Source organism: Pseudonaja textilis, chromosome 1 (assembly GCF_049901715.1).
Source record: "Pseudonaja textilis isolate UNSWEBS1 chromosome 1, rPseTex1.2, whole genome shotgun sequence".
Classification (NCBI taxonomy): Eukaryota; Metazoa; Chordata; class Lepidosauria; order Squamata; family Elapidae; genus Pseudonaja; species Pseudonaja textilis.
Window position 1 is genome coordinate 164,742,221 of NC_141990.1, and position 19,033 is coordinate 164,761,253.

Here is a 19,033-nt window from a genome sequence, read left to right on the forward strand (position 1 = left end):
GCACTGTCCTGTGCGCACGCTCCCATTTCCGTACTCAGTGCCGAAAAGATTCGCCAACATGTACTAAGCTAATGTTTGCTTAATGTACTCAGGAGTTCAGAATTGTATGGACGCATCAGTCATAAACTTGTGATTAAACAGTGTCACCCATTATAGTGATTGGTATGTATGTGCACAGTGTATGATTTCCAAGTATTTTAGTGTTTGGGCTCAAAGAAAAAAATCCATTGTTCCAAGTTTAAGACAAAAGGGTGTAGGTACGGATGTCAATACATGTTGCTTTGAGTACTTTGACATTTGTGAAAGGGGGGTCCTTCTAAACAAGGGGCGTCAAACTGGATTTATTCGAGGGCCGGATCAGTATTGTAGTTCTCTGCGAGCTGGCTGGAGGGGGGAGATGGGATAGATGCCTCCTGCAGCCAAAATGGGGTGCAAGGGGTGCTTGAGGCCCCCCATGCCCCATTTTTTATCTGGATGGTCTACTGAAACACCCTGCTGGCCATTTTGCTGCCAGAGACACTGGGCCAGTCCTTTGCTATTTCCACGCCAGCCCCACGGGCCAGATTTAAGCATCCCATGGGCCAGATCTGGCAAGTGGGCTTTGACTTTGACACCCCTGTTCTAAACTGTTCAGACCATATAGACATGCGGTAAATTGGTTTCATCTTTGCTGCTATGGGCTGGAGCTAGCTAAAAGGAGAACAGGAATCAGGGTGAAATGTTTTGTGTAAACATTCTAGAGTACTCTTGTTGAGGTTCCCTTTTCAGAAATTCAGTTTCCAAAGTATACAATACGTAACCTATATGTTACAGGTACTGTTCTGTGGTACAAATGCAGAATTATACTGATGTATAATTTTCACAAGTAGAGAAGTGTACTTTTGCAGTTGCCAAGTTATTCATGAGCTGTCTTAAAGTGATTCTAGTGCTGTTTGCTCTGTTGGATTTAATTCTGTGGCTTTTAATGAGACATGCAAAATCATTGTCTTCTAACTTTTTATAGGTCAGATGATAAATAGCAAGCAGGGACTACTGTTCACTTACATTTGTGGCCTAAGATAACCAACTGGGAAGTAAAGTAAAAGGCTTGTTTTGAGTTATTGTGAATGATGGAACGTTGAAAAGTTTCAAGTGTTTGTTCCGGTCAAACAGAAATTTTCTGCAGGAAAACTGGCAGTTAACTTTCTTGGGCCAAAGTGTAGTATTTTTTTCTGCATGGTTCCTGGTCTGAGCTTTGATTCCTATCAATTAGAAAATGTTTAGATCAGGGGTGTCAAATTCAAGGCCCACAGGGTGCTTAAATCTGGCCCACAGGGCCAACCTGGAAATAGCAAAGGACCAGCCCGTGATGCTTCTACTAGGGAAAATTGGCCATGCACCCCATTTTGGCTGGCAGGGTGCTACAGGAGGCCGTACAGGCAAAAACAAACCAGGCTGGACATGCGTGCCCCGTTGTGGCCAGCAGGGTGCTGCAGTAGGCACCCATCCAATCTCTTCCCACACCCTTCCCCTCAGCCAACCTGCAGAGAACTACAATACTGATCCAGCCCTCAAAGAAATCCAGTTTGATCCCCCTGGTTTAGAACTAATTCCCACATTAACATAATGAAGGCAACTAGAAAAATAAAGTGCCTCATCAATCAGAGATATAAGAAACATTGCCCTAGAATATAGAAGATCTAAGTCTATTATGTGACATCAGAGCTATACGAGATTAAGGATTGTTTTACTGAAAGTGTAACACCTTAGCAGCCAATTTGTTATAGTGGTTAAAACATAAATGGAAAATAAGGAGACCATGAGTTCTAGATTCATCTTAGGCACAAAACCAGTCATTTTTGGTGACCTTGAGCCATTACTTTTGTCAGACCTAGGAAGAAGGCAATAGAAAAACCACTTCTGAAAAATCTTGCCAAGAAAACTGCAGGAACCTGTCCAAGCTGTCTCCAAGAATTGGATACAACTAAACAGAAGGGGAAAAACAGATTTCTGTAATACAATGTATATTTTTTTGGTATTTTAAAGGAATAAGGAATAAGAGTATTAACAGAGATATAATGTAGGAAAAGGAGTGGCAGAACCTGGGAGTGGTATTAAAAGAGGGATCAGCCTAGAATCCTTATGTAACCACAACAGAACTAAGTCCAGGCCCCCTTCTCTTGAACTCCACTGACCCTTAATCTACCCCAAAGCAGGTGCTAACCATTCGTTGAAAAGAGGAGTTACTAAATTTTAACAATTCCAAATCTCTCACCTTCATTCCATTTTCTCTTATATCTTTGATGAGGGCCCCTGGATTATCAGTAGCTTCTATATGAAAGGTATACTGATTTGCGCCGGCTACAGCCATAGGCTTTACCCACTGTTCTGGTTTAGCAACCATCATATGCATATCTAGAAAGAATAAAATAAGATCAGAAGCACAAATTACTGAATTGCATGTTTTCTGAATCATTCAACCAGAGGACAGTCCCAATGTATAAAACATTGTCTGTCACGGTTTTTGGATATAAAAGTTATTAGGAGCCAGCGGTAAGCTTTTAGCACTCAGTACCCATGTACATACATATCTAGTAGGCTTTCCCCCTCAAATACTAACATATCAATCTGTTTTGGGGGTTACTAATGCCTTAAATTAAAAAAAAAACTTGTTAATATGTTTTTCACCTATCATTCCGAAATTTCTGATGGCAATGATACTTGCCTGGACACCTTGTTTTGTTGTTATTAGAGCTGCTCACAACCCTTGCTTGTGCCACCGGCATGCCATCTAGTGAGGGGAACCCCTTACCACCTCAACTTATGGCCTCTTCCTCTTTTCCAAGAAGTCCTGACCAGTGGTGGGCTGCAACTGGTTTAACAACCAGTTCTGTGAGTGTGCAGCATTCAAAAAACACCACTTTGAATCTCAACAGCTTACCTTCTAGGGCAGCCTCGGTAAGTAGAACAGTTGTGCTGTGCAAATCAGCTGAGCTGAGAAAGATGGAACTATAGGACAGGATAGGGCAGGGGTGGAACTACCAGCCCGAACCAGCAGGAGCCCACCACTGGTCCTGACCAATGCAGAACCCCAGAACCCACTACAGCAGCAAAGCTTGCTCTCCAAGAAGTGTTTTAATTATTTAAACAAGTAATTAATTATATGATCAATCATGATTCAATTTGTGCTATAATCAATAGGAAAGGCTGAGCCGTAACCACCATATTAGTATCATTTAATTTCTGCATATCCATGGAATATAAAAATAGAGCTGAAAGCAACCCAGAAGTTTTTTTTTAAAATAGTAAAATTCTACTCCTTGAAAAAAGGTTTCTTGCCCCTCCTTTAAGTCTGTTCTAAAATGGACTCCAGAAACAACTAGGAAAGAGAAAGGTAAGTCTGGGAATGTCAGAAGCTGCAGCAATACTGCTTTACTAAAATCCATTTTAAAAGGGAGTGCTTATGTGTTTAAGGAGTGCCTGTGTGTTTAAGTAAATAAGGGGCAACAAGTCTTGCTAGATTTAAAAATGGGCCGTCATGATTGTTGTGCCCACTGGTACTATACTTACCTCAGATTAATATTTAACAGAATAAACAAAATATTAAATACAATATTGATTATAAACAGCAAACCCCTAAATCCAAATCATTTCACTTTTTTGCAATCCCCTCACCTTAGGAACAATTTGTTTGAGCCTTCTCTTTCATACTGTAGTAACGAAGAAAACTGATATGTCCACCACATTTTAAACAAAATATATATAGTAGCACATATTAGCAGAGATCTCTAACATACACTAATGTTGCAAAGGAATAGATTGTATTGTCACCGTTTTCCTTACATGCAAACATTCAAAGGTGTGCTAGACTGAATCACCTATTATTAAAGTACCATCTGCTGCAAGAGTTAAGATAGCTTCCTTGAAGGCTGCCTCATGTATTTCTGCTTGTATAGCTGTATGGGGAAGAGTCCCTGGGCCCTCATGAAGCGAAGTCATATACAAGAAAAGGAAAAGGCAACCTCTGAATCTTTCAAATAACATGGCTCCTGTAAGGCCTCGAGGAGAGGCTCTTCAGATATGCTAACATATTGTAAAAAACAGCCTTTTGGATGCTTTAAACCAACTTCAGATGGCACTTCTTCCACATCTTATGCACAATTCTACAGCTCAAAACAATATTGAAGTAAGAAGAGGATAATTCTAATTCAAAACCTAACATTAACCTAAAATTAATAAAGAATAACAGCTTACCAAAAAAGGACTGCTGACCCAGCTGCTTCCGAAGGCTCTCTACAACAGGATGACCAAAAGTTATGTTTGGAACAAAATGCCTATCCAAATGGGGAAAAATAACAAATCCACTGTGAAACAATTTTTGCTGGACTATTTCAGTGTATGCACAATATTACATAATTAACTAGCAATTAATGTACTCATTAAATATTAATAAAATGCCTGTTTTGACTGAAGAGCAAAGATCCTTAGCACTGAAAGGACCTTCAGCCAATGGCAGCAGTTCATATTGGTGGTGGAATCCCAGACTGGAGGGAGGGGTTAAGGGGGGCAAGCTTGGAATTCTTGCACTGCCACCTGCAGAATGCCACTCAAGGACTGGAAACCAAGGCAATCACCCTATGCAGAATGAGATCTGTCTATGTTGAATTTTATTCTAAAATACATATTGACAAAGAAGTTTGGAACTGCAACTTGCAAAGAAGTTTGGGACTGCAACTCCTATTTTCAGTAATCTATTCACAATATTATATAGGTACAATCTACAGCTTTAATTATATATATCATCAGTCTATATTCCATTGAGTTTTAATGTAATTATTTTGCAATGTGTTTGTAAGATACAGATACCCAGTTCCCAAACTTGGTAGATCTCTCTCCTTTGTAAATCATGGCTAATAGAGTTATTAATATTTTACATCAGTTTTTTGCCAATTTTATTTTTAACTATTTGAGCTATTGCAAGAGAAATCTTTCCTCTAAACTGAGGAAAGGCAGTACACACATTTAAAATGTTTTCTGACTCCATAGTTTAATTCACATGCATCAACAGCATCTAAAAGTCCTAAGAAATTATCAGTACTGAAATATATTTTGATTGACTCGAAACAGATATTTTACCATATTTTACTGACAATTAGAATATTAGTTAATTGAAATAAAGAGCTATAATACACTGTGTGCACAATTATTAGACAAGTTGCGTTTTTGAGGATTAATTTTATTATTGAACAACTTCAGTGCCCTTAGTCAATCCAAAATGTTAATAAATCCCAAACCTGGATATTTAAGAAAGTAAAAGTGAAGTTTTGGCTTTCTTAGGAGAATATCTATGTGTGTACAATTATAGGGCAACTATTAGTGTGCAGAATTGTCATGCAACTAAATGAAAAAAATGAAAATTTGCCCACCTCTTTTATTTGCATCTGTTAAAGTGAGAATAATAAAACAACTCAAAATGTACAAATAAATATTTCTGACATTTCACACACACACACACACACACACACACACACACAAAATCAGTGACCAATATAGCCATCCTTCTTTCAATAACAGTCATAAGCCTTCCATTTATGGAGTCTGTCAGTTTCTTAATCTGTTCATGATCAACTTTTTGCGCAACCACAGCCTCCCAGACACTGTTCAGAAAGGTGTACTGTTTTCCTTCACTGTAAATCTTCCATTTAAGAAGGGCCCACAAGTTCTCAATAGGGTTTAGGGCAGGTGAAAAGAGGGCCATGTCATTCTTTCATTTGTAAGGCCTTTACTAGCTAGCCATGCAGTGGAGTACTTTGATGCATGCGATGGAGCATTGTCCTGCATAAAAATCATGGTCTTCTTGAAAGGTGCAGACTTTTTCTTGCACCACTGCTTGAAAAAAGTGTCTTCTAAAAATTGGCAGGTTTGGTAATTGAGTTTGAGTCCATTTTCAACCCCAAAAGATCCAACTAGTTCATCAATATTACAAGCCCATACCAAAACCCCAGCTCCACTTTGCTGAGGAGTTGAAGTGGAGTTCTGTGCCCTTTACTGATCCAGCCACGGGCCCCTCCATCTGGTCTGTCAAGTCACTCTCATCAGTGCATTAAACTTTGAAAAATCTGTCTTCAGATTTTCATCTGGCTCAGTCTTGCCATTTCAACTGATGTGTCTAATTCTGTAGTGGCCAGGTTTCAGTCTTCCTTACTTCCTTACAATGCTGTGTCTCTGAGCATTGAACACCTTATACTTCTAGGGCACTGCAGGAAGGTTGCAGTTTTGTAATATGACCGCACTGGAGGATAATGGGTCCCTGGTTCCTTCATGTTTGATTCTCAAATCTTTGGCAGTTAATGTGTGTCTTTTTTTTCTCAACACATTTCTTGTGGCGCTGTTGACTTATTTGCAACAAAGCATCTGATGGTTCTGTAATCATGCATCAATATCCTAGCAATTTCAAGAATACTGCATCTCTCTGAAAGACTTTTTACAATTTTTGACTTTTTAGAGTCAGTTAAATCTCTTTTGGGGCCCATTTTGCCTGAGGAAAAGAAGCCGTTTAATAATTATGTAGACCTTGATATAGGGTGTTGATCTCCTCAGGCCATACCCTCCCTCATTACACAAATATACATCATCTGATATGCTTGTATCCACTAAGCATTCAAGTTTATACAAACTGGGAACTATGCATTAAAAATGATATGGTCAAAATACTCACTTGCCTAATAATTGTGCACACAGTGCATAATAGATATTATTTAACAGAAGACTAGTTATAGGTCCTGAAGATCTTACAGGCAGAATAATTGTACACAGTATTTTTCCTGGTTATTGGACATTACAAAGAATATTAGCTGTCAACTCCATTATATTGAATATGTAACATGATGGAGGAGATACACATGACACGGGTTTGGCCTCTATTGCCAGTGTTGGTTTAATATCCATACATTTATTGTTATGGTTCTGGGAAGAGTAATATGATTCAAAGATATGAATCTGAATTGTATAACAATTTGGACTTTATCAATGCATGGGATTTCTAAGCCTGGGACATAGCAAAATATTTGACTAATAAAAGATTTGTTCATTTATTAGTTTGTTTTAAAACTAAACTAAATAAATACACGTTTCCCCTGTGCTATGGACTTTATATGATACAATAATAAAAAAAATAAAATATGGGGCCAAATATTAAACAATTTGACTTGTTTTCTAGGTATTTCAAAACTAAAAGTTCTCTTTTATCCTAGTTTATTTGAGTACAAAGATGTACTGTAGCCCAATTACACACTTTCTTTCCTAAGATTAGTTAACTTAGAAAGGATTGGCATTTTGATTTTTGTATGCCAGCTGCAGGTGGCCATAAAGTTAAATATTACATGACAGTTCATCTAGCCACAACAATTGAGCAGTCTGCTTGAAGAGGGGGGGCCGGGAGATCCCAGAAAAGTAATCCAGCAGGTGAGAGGTATGGATGAGTGCCATGGGTAGGCACTAGGGAGCAAGTCCAGGTGCTACAGGTGGGTGGATGAAAAAGCAGTGAAAGCAACTTGCAACATTCTGCCAGCTTCTCTATTGACTGTTTGTGGCAAGTCAGCAAGGAAGGTTGCAAATGATGACCTCATGACTGGAGGATGCTTGCAATGGCTGCAACTTTGCAGGCTGTTCATTAAGTCCCCTTTGCTCAGGGTTGTCATAACTTTGAACAGTGGCTGAATGAGGGCTTGTAACCCAAAAATGCTTCCAGGAAGTAGTCTGCATTATCTTCCCTCAAGTTCCACACACCCTAACAAAGCACTGCTAACAAAATATTGCTTTCCTGGAAACAAAGTAGCCAAGCAAAGTGATGATAGTACCGACTGTCATGGCTAACGATCAGTTGGCAAGACCCCTCCTCTCTCCGCAGCTCTTCACGTGATTTAGGGCTGTTATGATACAGGCAGCCCCCCCGCCCTTCCATCCCAGCATAAACCTGCTGGCACTGAACATGCCAGGAATGTGCTGCTTGTTTCACAAAACAGCGAAGATGTCGTCTGACTGACCGAAAGTGCTGTAAAGCACTATGGAGCGGTATATATAAGCCTAAGTGTCTAAGCCGCCCAGAACCAATCAGAAGGGCAACCTCTTCGCCCTCCCCCCCACCCCACCCCATCACGACCTTCATCTACTACTACCACAAAGCCGAGCCGATTGACAGGCGTCGGCCGCCTCCGCGAGGGAGGGAGAGACCCTGTCCCCGGCCCTCAGGCGAGTTACCCGTCCATTACATCCAGGTGCAGGTAGTCTGCGCCGCAGTCCAACATGCGCCTGCATTCGGCTCCCAGAGCCGCCAGGTCGCTGTTCAGAATGGAAGGACCTATCCGGCACCCCGACGCCATAACTATTTCTCGGAGGTCCAGAAGCGGAACTCACACCGACCCGGAAGGAACTCGGCCTTCGCCGGTCCGCGGAAGGCGGTTTTGTTGGGAAATGTAGTTTTCCTCTTCTTTGAAGGTCTGGCTTTGAAAATGGGCGCCTAGGCGTCAGGGGAGTTCACCTGCAAAACGTTAACCGTGAATTAGTCTACTTGGTTCAGCTGGGGAATCCCGAAAATTAATAACCTTGATTTGTGGGTCAGCGTCTTATGTGGAGCCAGTTATTGCTAGGCCTTTCAGGCTGTTTAGATCTCGGGAAGCCCCAAAAGGGAGGACGAACCGACCACCTTATTTGTCTTCTCCGTGCGAATAGTGAAAAGAATTGCAATTGCGTTGCGGACACTTAATTTCGAAATCTAAATCTGGATATGCATGGTGCGCATGTCAAGATTAGTTTCAAGAGAGAAAGATAGCAAGTCTCAAGAGATACTGGTCTGCGATGGGATATACTGGGTATCTTGCTGGTTTATGTGCAGTTACGAAATCACCAGTAATTGTGTCAGTTCCAAGAAATCTACTGGGGGAAAACTGAGGTTTTGGCGTTTTGCATATATTCAAACATTAGCAACCAAAAGACTTCATCTAGTTCCAAGATGGTCTTCTATACAATTGCAAACTTTCTAGCATCTGAATAGGAAAAACATGAAGCACTTATATCAACATCAAACACATTGTCTAGGTTATCATCAGTCTAGATAAGGGGAGTGTGTCAAAATTATTTGTTTCATAAAAATTCGGCAGTATACATGATAATTTTCAGGAAAAATAAATAAATTTTAAATTTGAACTGAAACAATTTTTAAATTGGGAATAATTCCAAAAATTATAAATGAAAAGTATCACAATCTTTTGGCTAAGATCAACTGATTAAAGTAGATGCTGATAGAGCCCAATCCTGGAAAAGTGAAACTTCTGACAAAACAAGATTGGGAGATCAAAATAGTTTAATATTCAACAGTGACAAAACTGATTCAGAAATTGCTTCCCTATGAAGAATATATTACAAGGCAGACTTAAACATGTAGAAATGGTTTCTAGAAAGAGTCAAGAAACTAAAAACATTAAATGACTTAAACAGAACAAAGATCTCCAGTGCTTTATATTAAATACTAAAAGCATAGCATAAATATTCAATGTGTGCTTAGTGGCTGGAAAAAAAGGGGAGTGGAAAATGTGTTACTAAATTCTTCAAAAAAATTTAATTTATGCTTTATTTTTCCTTCTTCCTTTTGTTCATCCTGTTTTGTTCTCTTAAGCTTATGGTATGTTAAAATTTAATTTTTTATGAATTCAATAGAATTGGAACTGTCTGAATTGTACACATAAAATACCTTTCCTTAAGCAGAATCAGGATTGTGCAAAGCCCCATGCGTGGAAGTCACATAAATCTTAAAATTATTTATCACCATCATAAGTACAAAAATATCTTCAGGCATAATGATGTATTTGTAGACAATTTATTTATGCATTTTCAAACAAACTATTATAATCTCTTTCATAAACTTAATTCAGACATTTCTATAGTTTATCCTTCATCTTTGGTCATCTGGTGCACTTTACAAATCTATTAACAGTTTAATTCTATCTCTTGATCTCATAGTTTTAAACAAATTTTATTTTAACTTTCAAGTGGGGTTTCATTTCCATTTTTAATTAAAAATTAGCTTTTAATGTGTACAGATTGATTTTAAGATTCATATAAATAAACATTCAATTTCAATATATTTTTCACTAGTTAATTATGGCAAAATAGCCCTTCTTTCACTTCTTAAATATAGCATATATCAATGCAAAGATAACATTCCTGTTATTATCCTGAGATCATTTATTAACCATATTCATTGCTGTAAACAATGGAAACATTTTATACCTTATCCCTTGGTAAATATTTTGAAATACAGAATTTCTTTGGCAATTAAAGTATTCATTAAATTGAAATCTTTGCAGATAAAGCTGTTTTGGACATTTAAAATTATTTGTCTCTGAAGACAGTGCTAATTTATATTTTTGAATGCCAATTCTTCCTTTTAAAATTGTAAAATTCTACAGAAGTTATAATCAAACCAAGCTTTAATATTTCTTGGGAACCCTACAGCAGCATTCTTCAAACATATCTGATGGCATTCTTATGCATGTATATATAAACATGAATACTGCAACATTCAGCACTGCTATGGTCACGTTAAGAAAAACACACATATATATGCTGAGATTATATAAATTAGCAAGACAATGTTCCCTTTCTATAAAACTGGACAAGGATTGGGCACTGCTTGAAAAAATATTGGGAGGCACATGTTGAAGGAGGAATTTACAGGAAACTTGGGATTATGGCTGTAATTTCATAACTTGATATCACAGGTTTTTTAGAAAGGGACATAATATTTTAATAATGCCAATAATATGTTAATATAAAAATCTAAAACAACACATTTAAAAACAACACTATTCACACATAAGGCCTCTTAACACTAAGCAAAATTAAGTTTCTTCATAGCAGATACATATTTATCAGTATAGCAATGGAGGAAAGCAATAAATTCTTGTTGAGTACAATTCTATGTGCCTTTAGTTAGTACAATGCAACTAAAAAAGCACAAGAAAAACACACGCTTCTATCAGTAAATTGCTTGAGCAATCATAGCTATTTCAGGCTATTTTTTTTACAATAATGTAATTTTAAATTTCAACTTAAAATTACAATAGGCATATTTTTAAGGTTTTATTATGGCTTGCTAAAATGTATTCAGTACTTTACTCTGGGTCACACTAAAAATGAAATGTAATAACTGACTTTGATACAGAGATTCACAGTCATCATTGTTCCTAAAATGTTATTTTCAATGTGTCTTATTTGTGTTCTGTGCATTCATACATATATGAGATATACCTTTTACAGTAGCCACAAGAGAGGTTTCTAGAGCTTTGTAGGATTAGGTGAAAAGTCTTTTAGTGTGTTTATTCCTCAGTATTGATGGCCTCTTCCCATTTCCTTTTGACTGTTTTAATAGAACAATCAACATTCATCTCCTTAGCTTTCATTTAATATGGTATATTCACATTTTACAGTGAAAATCAATTAATTGAAAAGATAGGGAATGCCATGGATATGCCATGTTTCCCTGAAAATAAGACCAGGTCTTATTTTCTTTTGACACCGCCCCCCCCCCAAATGGCTAGGGCTTCTTTTGGGGGATGTCTTCATTTTCCTCCCCCATGTACCAGGAGGAGGCAGGGGGGCAAGTGGTCCCTTGCGCCAGTTGCCTGAAGGGTCACAGCAGGCCATCCACGAAGCAGCTGCTTTGTGGATACCGCTCAGACCTCCGCCTCCAGCAAGCATGGCTACTTTTGCAGCCGCAAAAGCAGCAGGAGGCCAAGCAACACACTCCACACATTGCTTGGCCTCCTCATTGCTTGCAGTGCAGACTGCACGAGGTGAGAAGATAAGTCTAAGGGGAAGAAAGGGTGGAGAAACTTTCCCCATGTGCCCCATACGCTCTCACCTAATGGTCGCATCTGCCATCCATGCAGAACAGCCTCGTGGCCGCTCCAGCAACCCTACCCACTGCGCCCCTTTTTCTGTTAATGGCAGCCACAAAAAAAGCAGTAGGCCCAGCAACACGCCCCACGCACTGCTTACTTAACAGTGTGATGGTCACACCAGGCCATCCCACCATCCACGAAGCTGGTAGTCTGTGCTGTTTGAGAAAAGACTGGCAGGCAGAAAAATCCCTCTCCCCATTTTCTTGCCATTCGTCAAAAAGGCTCCATTCCGAGCCATCATTGTTGCAATCCTGGGATATAGTGAAGGCTCAGAATGGAGCCTTTTTGGTGAACAGCAGAAAAATGGGGAGGGGGATTTTTCTGCCTGTCATCCTTTCCTCAAGCTCAACACAGATGGATATCCCAAACACACATCCCGAGCCTTCAGCATTGCATTCCTGGGATGTACGTCCTTTTCTCAAGTGACATTTGATCACTTGAAAAGAACAGAGAGAAGAAATGAGAGGCAGCTCCCGGCCCTTGCTGGCTCAGCTGATCTGCGGGTCCAGTTAAGGGGCTGAGCAGCCATGAGGTGACTGGGGAAGGGCTGCCTTCTGTGCTGGCCATGCCCACCCCCTTCACTAGGGCTTATTTTGGGGGTAGGGCGTATATCAGACCCACCCCCCAAAAAACCCTTCACTAGGGCTTATTTTTGGGGCAGGGTGTATTTTCGGGAAAACATGGTAGTAGCCACAAAATCAATCTTTCCATCTCCCAGAATGGAAACGACTCCCCCCACCCACCCAGCATGGTTTTTTTTTCATCCCTAGTCCTACACACATAGTTGGATTGATGGACCTCACACATATGATGGAAGGAGTTGCTTATGTCACTTTATCTGGACTATGCCAAGGTCCCTTCCAACTCTGTTATTCTATTATCTGTTTTCAAGGTCATTTCAAAGACGACAAAGAACCACATTTGGAGCATGCATGCTACAAAAATGCATGCCCTATATAAAAATTTTCTCCCTCAACTAGAAGTTTTCAACATGAACTGTATTCAGCTATATCAACATATGTATAAATGCACATATAGCAATACATGTTTATTTCCTTCAAATAGAAAGTTGTTACTGATAAGTATTTATGTAAAATGTTTGTACACATGTGTACTCGATAGCTGCAAAGTCACTTCCTTATTATAGATATTCAGTGTCCATCAGTTAATCTGAAACCTTCATCACAGGCAGAAAACCAGAAACTCAGACAAAAAATAAATAAATAAAGAGAAAAAGAAAAATGATTTTTTTTAAAGAAAAAAAATTGCACAAGTTTCCCATGGATCAAATGTATCCAACACACTTCTATTACAAGCAGAAAGTACTACTGTGAGTTTGAGATAAAAAAGGTAGTAAAACCTATTTCATTCTATCATCATAAACCAGCTTCCCCAACACAGTGGTGTTTCATGGACTGGAAATTGTCCCAATATCTTTAGCTGGCCCCAAGTTAGGGAAGGCTGCATTAAACCTTTTATATATATATATATATATATATATATATATATATATATATATATATATATATATATATATATACACACACACACACATACATACATACATACATACATATTTACATAATGCACATAAACATAAAATACTTTTGACTACCATTAAACTCTTATTCACTTTATATACAATCATTCAGTAAATATAAGGAATATAAATTTACAAAAGGAAGTATGTTTCTTGAAAAATGATTCTTCAATCTTCCAAAGCCAGTGAGAACCCCAATATAGAATTAAATCAAATCATAGATTTAGCAACACTTAAAAAGTGGTATACAGTTATATTAACTTTAACAATAACAACAGTGAAAGCAGCACACCCCAGCATGTAGAGGTTAGATTGGTTTAAAGCAATGGGAGTTAAGAAGAACAGTAAAAACTTTAATTTTGCCAAATCTTTTTGCTGCATAGCTTCCAAAAACCACCCCCAGTTAATTTATAATTAAAATTTTGCTTCTTATGATAGGCTATATGTATGGCTGATACTACATCCAATTTAGAACCTTTAAACATTAACTAAATAAAGTTATTAATTTATAGCAACATGACATCAGAATATAAAGGTTACTATTTACTTAAACATTAATGATTACATTCATATTCATTTAGATTGCAAATCATCCATTGGATATACAGTTCAAACAGAGAAATAATGCATATATGTTTTTTTCACAGATTCACAAACACCTGCAGACTTATATAGGTGTGAAAATAAATTGTGTCCTATAGCTGATTGAAATATAGAGTCATGAAATTTTCCTGTAGCATGATTGCTATTAAGGTTTGCGATAAATATACTCTGTGTATCTGTTTCCCATCTAGATTACAAAAATAAACTTTAAGATATTAAGGTGGCCTGCCTTCTAAAAGATCGTGCTCATTTTCTGCCTGTCATGTTTAATGTAATATTTTATTGGAGAGTCTAAGAAGCAGAAAATTCCAATGTCATGAATAAGTTCTGTGTCTAAGAACATTCCAAGTTATTCTTCAATCTTACAGTGTGTCCTGAGTCTAACTAGATCTGTGATGGCGAACCAATGGCACGTGTCCCACAGGTGGCACGCAGAGCCATTTATGCTGGCAGACGAGCTGCAGGCAAACTTACCTCACTGCGCATGCGAGCGCTTGACAGCTGATTTTCGGCCAGTTTGAGGCCTTTTTGGGTCTCCCAGAGGCTTGAGGAAGGCTTCTGCAGCCTTTGCAGGGAGAAAAATAGGCCTGTTTCATCACTTCTTGTAATACCAGAAGTGATGAAACAGGCCTATTATTTGGCCTGCAAAGCCTGCAGAGGCCTTTTTCAAGCCTCTGGGAAGCTGAAAAGGGCCTCAAACCAGCCAAAAAATCAGCTGTGAGGTGCATGTGCAGGGGGTGTGGGGGGGACATGTGCATTGCATTCTGGGTGCTGGCATGCGAGAACGAGCACACAAATGCGCACACAATTTTTGGCATAGGAGCCCAAAAAGGTTAGCCACCACTGAACTAGATCTTCCAAAGGCATTACTTACAAATTATGAAATATATTAACCCGCCAATAAGATATGAGATATCTCTCATTGTTTTTAAAGTGCTCTTTCTTAACTTACATTACTTATAGAGAGCTATGGAGATTAGAGGAAAGTCTCTGCTTCCTCTATTGTACTTCTGTTTCTTTCAAGTCAAACATGTGATTCATCCAGGACAACATCAGTTTGCCCCATCTCAACTTGTGTGAAGTTGAACTGGCTGGAAAGAAGGGGATTCTCCATCCCATTGTCTTCACTTATATGAAGCACGGTATCTTCATGCTGCAATAAACTGGTTGTTTCTAAGCCTGTAAAGTCCTCAGCGTCAGAAAGCTGTGTAGTTGGAGAAGTACTATGAGCAAGTGCTGGCTTTTGCTCTGAATCCTCCTCGTTTTTTGTATCCTTTCCAGAAGCAAGTGTCTCAATCTGAAATGAATAGAAGTGGATGTATTTATTTATTTATTTATTAAATTCATTGGCCTACCATCTTACCACAGGGGAATTCTGGGAAGCCAATAAATCTATGAATATGGATCCATAATATTTTATCACAATAACACACGCACGCACACACACACACCCCTCTACAAAACAACTATGGGTAGCTTATATCTGGAATTGTCCAAGAGTTCCCTTGAGATAGTGGTAGCCTGGGTAATGCAAGTCACTATAGAATGGCAGATAGATGGAAACTTTATTGTAATTAGAGGCTATCTTTTTCCACACGTAGCAAACTCCTTTTTGGAAATTTTTATGTGAAACAGAAAAAAATGAATTTGTGATTTATAGTTTTGATGATTAGGAATTACAGACTATAGAAAGAAGAGAGTTATATTGTAATCAGAGTAACAGGTAATTTATGATTGTACTTAAAACTGCTGAAAAGAAGATTTCTTTGCCTTTGTATCTTTCTTCTTTTCTATTCTTTTCTTTCACTTTCAGCTTTCTCTTTGATTTTTCTTTTTCTAGAATTATTTTTTCTTTTAAAAAAATATTTAATAAAAATATTATTTAAAAAAATACAAAGAACAGAATCCTTTATTAACTCACATTACTATTTCCCACTTCCCATTATTAAAATTATCTTCTCTTGTTTCCCTGACTTTCACTTCCCTGAAAGTGAAATACACTTTCTCCTGCCTTTCACCACTCTATTAGTTGTTACCACAATCTTTTCGCTTTGCATAAAACCCTACCTGCCCCATATTTGTCACAGATATTTCTCACTGTTTCAACAACTTTTGCCACAAATGTCATTACCTCCAAAGCAGAATGTTATATTTTACATAAAATTTTCTTCTTTAATAACATCAGAATTTAAAAGTGCATAAGAAATAAAGGTGTACCCTCTCCAATTTTGATTTGACATGCTTATCATTAATAGTCATTTAGCCTTCCAACAAATCTTTTATGGCAAAAAGCAAAAGAAGTTATTAGTCACTTTAAAAAACAGATTTTAAAGACATGTAATTAAAAAACTATGTTATCATTTTATATAATATTAAGTGAGCTTTTTTATTAATAATATTTGAATACTCTGTAAATTCCAACCTGTTCTGGGTTTTTAAAAAGTATTCCCGTTCACTTAGTACACATTTCTCATGTTTATGTATTTTTAAAAACTAGCTATCCTGGGAGATATATATTCAACTCCCCAGTCCACAATAACCTACCTCACAGGGCTGTTTGGCTGATAAGGTGGAGCCATGTATACTTCCTTGAGCTCCTGAAGAAAAGGTGAGCTATAAATATAATCAATCAGTCAGTCAATCAAGGCACATTCAACATTTAATACAAAATAATTCTATTTGAGTTTTCCCTTTTTTATTCCATATAAGAAAATGACTCCTTATATTTCAAAAGAAAGGAAATCTGCAGTATGGTAATGTTATGTCAGGTAAATATGAAATTTTGTTTTCATACATCTGTTTTGGTATGCATAAACACCAAATAACATTCAATACATGCAATACATTTATTATATCTGCATCAAAACAACATTCAGATTAGGTATTATTAAAATGCTTACAAATTAGTAAAATGATATTTACTTTCTATACTTTCCAGCACCATTTGTGCTGTTACTCAGAGAAAAAACACTTATCCAATTCGGGATAATTTAACCAGGAAGCACTGGGCTAGAACATGAGTTCTTGTGCATTTTCAGCCTGATTCATTCTGCTCTAGATTCTCCTGGTTTGTTTCGGGAGCTCCTTTGCACTCTGAACTAGGAAAGGTTGCTCAGTTTTGTCCAAAACTGTTGTTTCTTTCTAGTCTAGCAGGCAAATCATATTTCTGTGGAACTCCCATTACAGCCCAAGCAACATCGCAAGTACCTCTGGAAGCCAAGAATAGCTATCCCATTTGATGGACTGATTGAATAGACTCATCCTCCCTGCAGAGTTTAGTAACCCTGGATACAGCACAGAGTGATCTGATCATGACAGGAGACAGATTGCAACCTCTCCAAACCTCAGCTCACATTACATCTATCCTGAATCAGATATCCTAGCTCTAGCATATGGTCTATTGCATAAGTTGGCCCTGGAAGATCAGGTACTGGTTCCATTGTCATGGGAGCTATGAACTGCCAGGCCACCTCTGATTCCATTCCTATTAAAAACATGTTTAAAATTCACTGCTGATCCAGAATCAGACTGAGTAACTGCTACCACTGAACAGCGGGGAGATCAGTACAGCAGCAGCACTCCCAATTTGAACCTAGTACCCAACTAATAAGGCTACACATACAGTTATTTGTGGTATAGAAACTCTAAACTGCCACCAGAGTTTCCCAGATGACAATCCAATTCCCATAGGTCCATAAAGCGATGGAATTGTGGGAACTGTAAGATAGAACATCCAGATAGCAATACGTTTGTCTATAGCTGGAATAAGAGATTAGAAAGATACACTGTGCTTAATACCATATGAGAAACCAAAGACTAACATGTAAAGAAAAATATGGTACAAACTGTACTTGCAACCATTAAAGGGCATATTCCATTGGAAATAGCAAGCATGCTTTTCTGCTTTATTAAATTACCTGGTGAGAAGAGATTTGACTATGGAGACCTGCCGCAATAATTGTGGGTGATGACTTCACAACAGATTTATTGGTTGCTTGCTTGCTACCTTCTGCAGGGCTGATCCTTTTGCTGCACTGTAGCTGCTGGGCTGGAATAGGTGTAGGATCAGATTTTGAAGATGATGCTTCTGACTGAGCTTCAGTGAAGGTTACAGATCGTTTTTGATCCACTGCAAGTAATAAGCAGCAATAGATACATAAGGATCAAAAAAGAATCTGAATATGTGTCATCATTATATTAACAAAAGTAGTTGCTAATCTTAAAAGGGAGCTCCTGAAACTACTACCTAAATAGATTTACATCAAACCTCCCATCCCAAATTGAAATTGATACCAGGAACTTCCTTGAAACTGAAATGTTCATTTAGTCAGAGGTTGCCATATTTTGGACCTTGGGGATTTCACAGAACTTTAAGGACTCCACCTGTTCACAGCAACAAGTCTCTATGTATCTTCCGTCTACAATTGCTTGAAGTCAGTGGTCTGGAAGGCCAGGGTACAGAATTACATACAACATTGCCTCTATCTGCTGCTGCTGCTGTGATTTCTATTATATTTATTTATGCATAATTGTGTCTATATTTAAAACTATTAGGGAAATATTTGTATGGCTGGAATCAGTGGTGGGATTCAAATAATTTAACAACCAGTTCACCCAGGGTCAGGTCATGGGATGCATTGCCCAACCCTGTCTTCCAGCTCTGCCATACATGTGGGACAAGCATCCCACAACGGCCAACCTGACCCTGCGTGAACTGGTTGTTAAATTACGCCATCGCTCCCCACTATCAAAATGGATCCTGGGCAATGGAGTGGCTAGTACAAGGGAAGGAGAAAGGAGCAGGGAGAAGGAAGAGGGAAAGCAGCCTTCTCCTTTCCTTGTACTGGCCGCTCTGTTGCCAATTTCTCCATTGGAGTGTAGCACCCAGGATCCATTTTAATAACTGGGGCAGGGTGGTGGTAACTGGCTCACCCAAACTAGTGCTGAATCC

The 19,033-nt window shown here is 38.3% G+C and overlaps 2 protein-coding genes across 9 annotated transcripts in view; both read right to left on the reverse strand.

Moving 5' to 3' along the window:
* RPE (ribulose-5-phosphate-3-epimerase) overlaps nt 1-8,392 on the reverse strand; it is a 45,485-nt gene extending 37,093 nt beyond the window's left edge. For 4 of the 6 annotated variants that reach the window (XM_087942015.1, XM_087941974.1, XM_087941853.1 and 1 more), the window contains exons 1-3: nt 8,239-8,392; nt 4,234-4,313; nt 2,255-2,394 (exon numbers count right to left, since the gene is read on the reverse strand). In XM_087942015.1, coding sequence (XP_087798141.1) covers nt 2,255-2,394; nt 4,234-4,313; nt 8,239-8,360 — 342 coding nt within the window. In that variant the 5' untranslated portion in view covers nt 8,361-8,392. The remainder of the gene's footprint in view (nt 1-2,254; nt 2,395-4,233; nt 4,314-8,238) is intronic. The other 2 variants (XM_087942078.1, XM_026707755.2) reach the window with 1 other exon arrangement.
* Nucleotides 8,393-9,837: 1,445 nt separating this feature from the next.
* UNC80 (unc-80 subunit of NALCN channel complex) overlaps nt 9,838-19,033 on the reverse strand; it is a 185,781-nt gene continuing 176,585 nt past the window's right edge. For all 3 annotated transcript variants that reach the window (XM_087941122.1, XM_087941060.1, XM_087941004.1), the window contains 3 exons: nt 18,000-18,211; nt 16,627-16,695; nt 9,838-15,379 (listed from right to left, as the gene is read on the reverse strand). In XM_087941122.1, coding sequence (XP_087797248.1) covers nt 15,107-15,379; nt 16,627-16,695; nt 18,000-18,211 — 554 coding nt within the window. In that variant the 3' untranslated portion in view covers nt 9,838-15,106. The remainder of the gene's footprint in view (nt 15,380-16,626; nt 16,696-17,999; nt 18,212-19,033) is intronic.